This window comes from Frankliniella occidentalis, unplaced genomic scaffold (genome assembly GCF_000697945.3).
Source record: "Frankliniella occidentalis isolate FOCC.00 unplaced genomic scaffold, Focc_3.1 Scaffold43, whole genome shotgun sequence".
NCBI classification, from domain to species: Eukaryota; Metazoa; Arthropoda; class Insecta; order Thysanoptera; family Thripidae; genus Frankliniella; species Frankliniella occidentalis.
Window position 1 is genome coordinate 1072917 of NW_026267173.1, and position 9344 is coordinate 1082260.

The following is a 9344-nucleotide window of genomic DNA, read 5'->3' on the forward strand; positions in this document are numbered from 1 at the left end:
TGGGGGGTAGGTTGGAGTGGTGTACGCTTGCCTCCTCTCCCCCCCTTCCTTACCTCTACCATTGAGAAGCCTCCTGAACTAGAAACCCGGGAGTGGTTGACTGTCTGCTGCACCCGATCCGATCGGGGGTAGTCTGTGATACAGTAGCGCCGTCGTGGCGGCGCGTGGCGCCCGGCTCGAGTTGCTCCAGGGGACTCACCTGGCCTGGCCTCCATAGGCCTGGGACGGCGCTGGGCTGGTTTCCTAGTCACCCACCACCACCCACACCCGACACTCCCCCGCCCCCGCGTATTCCTCCTCGTCAGGGCACTGCCGACACGACACAAGCAAAACCACCACAAAACAACTACAAACCACGCGGTACTCAAATTCTTTCGTCATTATTTTCAGCAAATGATTCCATGATGTTTGACCCTCTGCCCTTTGCCCGCTGTCTGTCCGTCTCCCTATCGCAGTGCTCTCTTCCTCGCACAAATCCCGGCCACGCCTCTGTCGGGCGGGGAGAGTCAGTCGTCAAACTCCCCGCGTCTCTGCAGAACGCACTTTTTACGACGGTGTGACCCTTCCCTCTCCCCGGGGGCGCCCGCCTTTTTACGATCAACATGATACGTTCATTACAGGCGGGGGCGCGTATATCGTTTACTGTACGACCACTGCGGGACTGGTGTAGTGTTATTGTAGTGCAGACTGCTCAGAGAAATAAATGCGAAGGGTCTTGGGGTCTTGGGAATACCATATGTCTCGAATAATTACACAAGTCAGCGAAAAGGAGGAGATGAAATCCAACAATGGCAACTCAACAGATGTACAAACAAGATACTTTAAGTCTAACTTTTAAAATAGACCCCCCCACAAAAAAGAGGAGAAAATAAAAAGGAAAAAAAATCTTGTTCCCTCGGGAAGTTGAGTGGTGGTTCTTTTCAAAGTGTAGTAGTACGCGGCAGTGCAAAGCCCGACCCTCTCTCTCTCTCTATCTGCCTCTCTCGAACACACACATACACACAACATGTCGCGAGAGCCGACCAGAGGGCACGGCGGACGCGTCGCTTTGAGAGCGCCAATTACAATGGTGCCCCACTAGCCCCGCGCAGAGGAAGGGAGCGAGAGGAAAGCCGCGACAGGGATGAGAGAGAAAGAGAGAGAGAGAGAGAGAGAGAGGCGGGGGAGACAGGGCAAAATGGAGAGAGATAGAAAGGCGGGTAATGCAGACCCTCATTGTATTGTACCGCCCTGTCCCCCGCCCCGCCCCGCCGCCGCTGCGCACTCGGCCACGACAAACGACGCAAATTCGTTTAGCAGCGCGGCTCCCCGTGTCGTAGGCCTGGCAGCGCGCTGCAGAGTCCCGAGTTGGTTCGAAAACGCCTTCTCGTTTCCCTCATTTTCTTTTTTCGGGTGCATTCCTGCTGCTGCTGCACGGGAGGAGGAGGGTGGGGAAAAGGGACAGCCAAGGCTGCAAAAGGGTAGGTAGGGCGGCCCCTTCCCGAGCCCGAGGCTCTCCCCTTCTTGCCCGCCCCGCCGCCCCGCAACGCCAAACACCCAGACGTCGTGATTAGATTCCCGCCTTCGATTGCGGCGTATTCCACCCAATTTGCGGACAAATCCCACCATTTACCGGCGCGGCCCTGTACAAAGAGAGCAGCAGGGCGCGGCGGGACGCTCCCCTCTCTCTCTCTCTCTCTCTCTCTCTCTCTCTCTCTCTCTCTCTCTCTCTCTCTCGCTGCTCTCCGTCTGTCATTCTTGCCTGTTTCTCCTCTAGACGCGGGCAGCAGGCGCGCAAGGGCCATATCCACGCCGCGCACACTTCCCCGCCGTTTTGCCCCATCAGTGGTGGCGGGGCGGGGCGGCGCGGCGGGGGTGAGTGTGGAGGGTGCAGGCGGGGGTTGGGGCGCCGCACCACCCCGCCGCCGGCCCGGGGCCGGCCCAGCCGCCAGGGCGCGCCTCAGTCGTTCGCCGGCCGTGCGGCGCGGAGGACGCATCTGGCGGAGCAGACGACGCCGACGCGGCGCACGCAGCGCTCTCTCGTTACGCGACTCGACACCGCGACGCGCACAACCCGCGACCCTCCGCGAACCACACGCGCCCGCGACCCGCGCGAGGACAGGACGACCGCGGGGTGGGGGGCCGCGTGCCACCGCGGGGGACACGGCGTGCGCGTGTTCCCGGCGATGTGACCGGGCCGTCCGCACGTGTGGGCGCGCCGAGGACGCCGTCAAGGAAGTCGTGATGAGCTAGGAGGCCGCGGGACAACATGACAGCGCAGCGGCGGGACCGCAGCTTCAGGTGAATGAGTGTGATGTGCCCCTGTCGCTGCCAGTAGTGTGGCCCGGCGGCCTCTGCCGGGGCAACAACGCACCGGGGGGGATCAGGCCTGATCAGGCCACACCACCGCACCCTGACCAACACGCTAGTGCGACCGAGGGGCTTCCCCCGCCGCCCCGGCCTCCCTGCTCAGCCTGCTGCCTGGATGCAGCTCCGCTGTGCAACACGCCACGCCCCCGCCGGCCTGTCCCCCGTGCAGTGTATGGAACAGCAGAGCAGAGACCCCAGAGCCGAGCGGCTTATATGAAACCAATTTCCCGCGCGCCGGCAGGCAGACGAGCAAAAATAAGTTCGCCACCGCTTCCTTTGCGGCGCGCGGGGGGCGGCGGCGGCACGGGGACCGTGGCCACGAAAATGAATAGTAGAGAGAGGCAGAGAGGAAAAAAAAAGAGTAAAATATAATATTGATATCGGTCGGCCAGACGCGGCGGCGTAGCGGCGACTGCCTCGATAAAGTCGATATACGACATTCCGTTCTCATCGTACAACAGTGTGGTGATCGTGGTAAAGGAGGCCAGTGGCCCTGGTACTGTACTGCCCCTGGTAGTGGCCGTGGTCCACGAAAAAAAAAATGAAAATGGATTAGCCGGATTTGCCTCAGGATACTAGACGGCTTAGCTAATTTTTATTTTTAGCTATTGAGTGTGCTGGTCGTGAGGCAGGTCAGTGAGGCCGCGGGCAGTGCGAGCAGATCCCCCGTAAACAAAAACACACGCGGCCCGCTCTGCCTTCTAAACAGCATCGCCTGGTCGCCTCCTCCCCCCGCATACCGCCTGCCTGGCGCCCCAGCTGCTGCTGCCAGGCCTGGTAGGTGGCCTCCTGGTCCGCCTGGCCCGGGCGCTGCTGCTGCCGCTGATGCATGGCATCTTAAATATCGAACGGGGCCGCGCGCCGCCGCCGCCGCCGGCCAGGAGTATGTTGTGCGGGGATCTACAGCCCTCCACGTTGTAAATATAAAGCCACCCGCGGCCCCGCCACGCCCCGCCACGCCGCGCCACGCCCCGCCACGCCCCCGCGCGGCTGCTCGTAAAGCATGCGCAACAGCCTGCATTGGTTCCTTGGCAGCGCCGCGCCCCACCGCGCCCCGCCGCGCCCCGCACACCACACCAGATATTCCGGCCCACGCCCACGCGAACTCCTGCCTGCTCGCCCCTGAAGGCTCCCGCGAGCCCCTTCCGCGCGCGGCCCCTTGCCCTCGCTGAGCCCCGTGCCGGCACCGCGCCGCGGAGCGCCCTACATATTTTTTATGCCCCGATGAAGTTATCCTCCCCATCCTCCTCCTCCTCCTCCCACACTCTCTCGCGCCCGTGTTCGTTTCGCGATCGGCGGCGGCGTGGGGGCGTGCCGATGTAGCGCATTCGCTCGGTTGTAAAGCCCGGTCGGGTGGCCGGCCGTGTCCGCCGCGGAGCGCGCCGCGCGCTATAAACGGCACACCCCGCTAAGTGAACTGGTTATACTCTTTGATACGGCGGGGCATAAAAACGGCGCGCGGTCCTCTCCTTATCAATGTCCCAAAGCGCCGAGCTGCTGACCGCATAGCGCCGCATACCGTCGCATAGCGGAACACACCGCCACCCGATAAGAGGGTCGAGCGGGCGGTGGTACTCGGCCGCGGCACCCTATAGAATATTCAAAATAGCATTTTCTGACAGATTGTTTTAAAAGCCGGAATCGTGTGATTTTTCGTCTCGCTGTATGCATAGCTCCTCGCTTTATTGCGGGCGAATCGGTTTAGTATTTTCGTATTGATTTCTCCGGATTTCTCATTTTCTCAAGATGACCAAAATCAATATAAGGCAACGGTGACGGAGAAAAATTTTAGATAACGGTTTTGGAAAACTATGAAACATATGTTTGATGAGTTTCTGATTTGGGAATCCAGGTATTTAGTAATGAGGCGTTTTTATGCCAAATTATTCCAGGTCAATATTAGACAGATACACCTGCATCGTTCAGAATAAAGGCAGAAAGGCATTTAAGTGTCGAGATGGACGGGAGTAAGATAAAGTGAACTAGAAAACGGAGAAAGAGAGAGTAAGGCGCAGAGAGAGATAGCGAGAGCGAGAAGAGCAGGGTGTTGAGGGGTGCAGACAGCTGCGCTGCTGGCCTGGCCTAGACCGCAAAGGCGTGGCGTGGCGCCGAGTAGGACATCCTGGAAAATGGCCACATCCTCCTCCAGCACGAAGTAGTGTGGTGGTGCGCTGGCACGCCACGCCACGCCACGCCGCGCTGCCAGCGGCCACCCCAAGGTCTCTAAGAGGTTTCGGATGTTCCAGTGCGGGCCACATCAAGCCCCCGCCGCCGCCGCCTCCCTCTCCCCCCTGCCCCACTCACACACTGACAACGTTACAGCTCGTGACAGGAAAGGAAGGGCCTGATGGTCACGGGCCCGCCCGCTCGCCTGCGCCCCCCCCCCTCCCCCCGGTTCGGTTAGCTGTGGTGACAGAGCAGCCCAACCATCCGCCCCCTTTTCCCGTCGTCTGTATATCTGTCTGTCGACCCGGTCGCTGAGCCTCACAGGCCATGGCGGGCTGGAGAGGGCTAAGAACCCATACCCCCCAACCCCCTCGGGTTGCGCGCGCGCATGCATGGGGTGCGTCCATTTGTTTTGTCCTTCTGCAATGAAACTGCAATGATAATTGCACTCGGTGTGGGGGGGGAGGGGATCGAGAATCCCCGCCATAACCCGCGGCGGAGGGATGCAGGGAAAGAGGGGGGGGGGGCGTGTAATCCGACATTCCGCGCGTTTGCACCCCGCGGGCCGTGGCGTGGCGGCGCGCGGCGCTGCGGGCATTCCAGTGCAACACTAAGCGCCCCCTGCCCCCTTACCCCTCCTCTGTTTCTTGTTCGTCTCCTTTACCCGCCGCCGCCGCCGCTGCTGCTGTCTCTGACCTAACACCGCGCCGACGCATATCCTTTGGTACAGAAAGTCCCCCCCCCCCCCCCTGGAAGGGGGTTGGGAGACAAAGAGATTGAGTGCAGTCGTGCTGCTAGTGGCAACGCACTGCATTTAGTGGCTTTTTCGCTCTTTTTTTTTGTTTGGCGTCCCGCGCTCGCAGTTGCCCACGCAACATCCTGCGGCGTACTGCGTTGGCTCTGTTCGTCTGCCTATCTTTGTGCCACGGTAAAAGAGGAGGGTGCTTTGTTTCCAAGCAAACATTTCGCGCTCCAAGCAGACGTGGTAGCTTCCAAGCGGAATGGGGGTTTCCTTGCGAACCGGTCGCACTGCTTGGGTGCGCCTCTGCTAATTGGAGAGAGAACAGTGCGATCTGCTTGAAAATCGCAGTCTGCTTGGAAATCGAGAAATCAGCTAGAAAACCCAGCAACGAGCAAAATGCTCGGTGCATGGCACAGCGCACACCGGTCCCCAAGCAGATTGCTCGGTTTCAAAAGCAAACCCCCAAAATCTTTGCTTGGGAAACCAAGCACCCATTTTTACCGTGTGCACGCTGCTCTGGCTACGTTGCCGTCCTGGTGCTACCCTAGCGGCGCGTGGGGCAGCGCGAAACCCGCGCCCGTCCCGTACATTTACTGTAACTATAGCACCAAGGGCGCTACTGCTGCTGCTACTGCCGCCGTAGCTGCTGCTGGAACTCTAATTCTCCAGTTCCGGAAAACATTCCCCTAAATTCGCGCGCCCCGTGCCCGCCGCGGTATCGAACAATTTATGACGACTCGGGTCGGACCGACAGAGGGCGGGGCGGCGTGCGGCGTGGCGGGACGGGGGAGAAGGAGGACTATTGCAGCCGTAACGGGCGTGCCGCGGTTGGTGCCGGAAGTTTAGCGCACACTTTTTTTTCTTTTCTTTTTTTTTTTTTTGCACCCCTCACAGAGAAGCGGCGTTTTTTTCCACACCCGGCTCTCAGTTTTATTACCCTCTCTCCGCTCCCCTCGGCCCGCCCCGCCGCGTGCGGCCGCGGTCCCCAGGCACGGCGCGCCCCGACGGGCGGAGAACTGCATGTTGATGTCGACTGCAAGCGCGTGATTCGCACTCGTGTAACCGCCCGAGCGACAGGCGACGGCTGGCCCCAAAAGAAAAATTGACAGTAACAATCATAATAAACTTTTTCGCGCGATTCGCGCGCGAGCACACGACCCCGCCGTCGCTAGCCGTGAGATTTTGTTCTTGCGCGAATTTTCATTTTGTTTCCTAATTGCAGACGCGGTGGCCTCTAATTTATTCGCCGCCAGTCGTTCGGGGGTTATTTCGGCCGAGGCTGTAAACTTTTTATTTTACAGCCTCCTATAAGCAACACTTGCGTTTCGCCGATTAAATCCCCGCTCATGCTTCGGCCGCGGAGCACTACTTCCCTTCGCGTGCGCGATGAGTTGCAGCAGCATATTTCTTTTTTTATGAATTCTTTTAGGTAAGCAATTCATGTGTTTTCTGCGGCGTGGCGTGGCGGTGTTGATCCTGTCCATCTCTAAGCGGCAGAGTTCTGCGCAGCGCGCAACGCGCAAGCGGTCGACTACTATTAGCCGCGCGCGCGCGCGCGCGTGTGTGTGTGTGTGTGCACACGCGACTGACTACCAAACGGCCGCTGTGGCTCCAGCCACCCGCGCTCTGAGTGATCCGGAGTGATCACAATCAAATCGAGATACAATCGAGACGGCAGCAGATCGAGCTGCATCGACAATGCACGCGCGGCGCACAGACAGGCGTGCTGCTCAGGCTCAAATGAGCCGCGAATACTGAGACTTGTAACAAATAAATCTGAATACTTAATTTGCAATATTTCTTCACTCCGTGAAAAATGAAGTACGTTTCACGGGAAAAATTTCCTTGACGCATGTCGTAAAATTACAATGCAAAATTTTAAAATAACAAGCACTATCTATCGTCTTGGACTTGGAACTCATCGACGAGTAAGTTTAAGGTGTCCTAAATTTACAACAGATTTTGTAATGTAAATATTAATTACAAAATTTATCGTAAATTTACGATGATATTTTTCACAGTCTTGTACTTGACAAAAAACAAACCCTTGTTGTAGTTGTACGACTGCCCATTTCTTGCTCATCGAAGAAAACCGAGTCGATTCGCAGCGAGATGCGTAGTCGTTGTCGTGTCTTAAGCATTTCGAAGGTTTCAAATTTGAAATCGTTATTTTACGACAAATTCGTGGATACTTTCCCCTTCAAATTTAAAGAGAGTGTTATCGGTTTTGAATCCGTATCCCTGCGGCGAGTCAGATCTGAGCTCGAGCGCCTGAGAAGATGCGGATAGGCAAACCGTGCGAAGCAATGTCAGCGGGGATCGCCTACCTCCACGGCTGGGGGCTGGGCCGAGGCCGGCTGCGTGCGCAGCTGCAGCTCTCGTCTCTGCATCCCCTCGCACTGACGGGAAGCCAGGACCGCTCTTCCCGGCACGCCAAGGCGGGGATTTCGGTTCTATTTTCTGTTTTCGTTCGTTGTGCGAGTCAGTAGTGTGTTTGTTGCATTCAGGAGGGGAGCGTAGGAGAGCGTGAAAGCATCGGACAGAAAGAGGCAGAGAGAAAAGGGGGGGGGCGAGATGCCTGTGCCGGCTGGACCAGCGGCAGGACTCTCTTTAGGAGAGGGGGTGGAACGAGTGCGACGAAGAGGGTCTTGCATTTGGGAATGGCACTCTCCCCACGCGCGTAAGCCAGATAGTCTTTGAGAAGGGCGGGGTGGGTGGCGTTGAAGCAGGAATAGAAGAAATAAAACAATGGGAAGAGCGAGAAAATGAGAGAACGAGAGAACGAGAGAGAGAGAGGGGGGGGGGCGCTGGTCTAGGCGGGCAGGAACACGGCGGGAATACCACTCTCCACAAATACACAAAAAAAAAATGCAGCCCGCCAGCGGTGCGTGAAATATTAAACAAGGCCAATCAGACCGAAGATCACTTTGCTGGAAGATTTACTTCAAGTCTGAGGGGGTGGAGGTGTCGTGGCCTTCCGGATTCCCTCTCGTCGTTTCTCATTATTAGCGAAGCAGAGCAGAGTAAAGCGCCTGAACTATATTCAACCACAATCTCAACAACAAACAACAACAACAACAACAACAACAACAACAAAAACCTCTGAGGCGAGCTTCCTCAGGTAAGACGCCTCATCGTGAGGCGACTCGCCTCACGAGACTAAATCCACCATTATTATCAGGAAACCCCCACCCCTCCCCAACCCCCGTCTCCCACGATATCAAGACGATTGGACCACAATCATCAGCGCCACTGATGACCCCTCCACCCCACTCTCTACCCACCGTCCCTCCCAAGACTGCGGCCCACGGCGGCCTGCGGCTGCCTCACGCGCGAGACTCTTTCCTTAATTATTTAGCCGGGGTTTCGCTTTACTGTAATTCCACGGGATTATACTTGGTTGCGTTATGAGGCGGCGCCACGCCGCACCACGCCCCAGCGAGTTAGCCTGAACGTGTACAAGGTGAGTGAATATTTCATTTGAGCGGGGCAGAGGGAGAGAGGGGGCGATGGAGAGAGGGAGAGCCTCGGCGTGCGGCAGCCCCGCTGGTGGTGGAATGAGCGGGAGCACAACGGAAGCGAATCTAGAAAATCGAGACAAAGAACGTAAATGAGAGAAAGTTGGGTGAAGGGGGCAGGAGTGTGTGTGTGAGAGAGAGAGAGAGTGGAAAAGGATGAAAGAGAAACGATACAGTTCCCCCTATACGCAGTCTACTCATTATCTGTCTACCAGGAGAACAAGTTAGTTACTGAACCATGAGGGAAAAAAAAAACTCTCAGAGAACTCCGCGCGCCTCGTTCGATTAACGTACTATTAGCGAACTAGTTTTTTGAGTTTTGGTGGTGCGAGTGGCAATAACCAATCACAAGCTGGCTGCTTTACTACACTCTTAGAAAAAAACCTGGATGATATATTTTTTTGTGCTTACTTATGAGCCCTAAGTCAAATGTATATGCTTTTTTTCTTGTTTTAATCAAGGACCATGCTGGAACATTTCACTTGGGATTCTCTTTCAGGCTAGAGGGCTAGAGGGGTGGTCGCCGGCGCGGCTGCGTTTTCTCTCTCCTTTTCCACCACCACCACCCA

The 9344-nt window shown here is 57.1% G+C and overlaps 1 protein-coding gene across 1 annotated transcript in view; it reads left to right on the forward strand.

Moving 5' to 3' along the window:
• Positions 1–1947: 1947 nt before the first annotated feature.
• The window catches only part of LOC113218421 (lachesin-like), a 160159-nt gene continuing 152762 nt past the window's right edge, over positions 1948–9344 (forward strand). Inside the window, exon 1 of the mRNA XM_052266824.1 lies at positions 1948–2280. Coding sequence (XP_052122784.1) covers positions 2249–2280 — 32 coding nt within the window. The 5' untranslated portion in view covers positions 1948–2248. The remainder of the gene's footprint in view (positions 2281–9344) is intronic.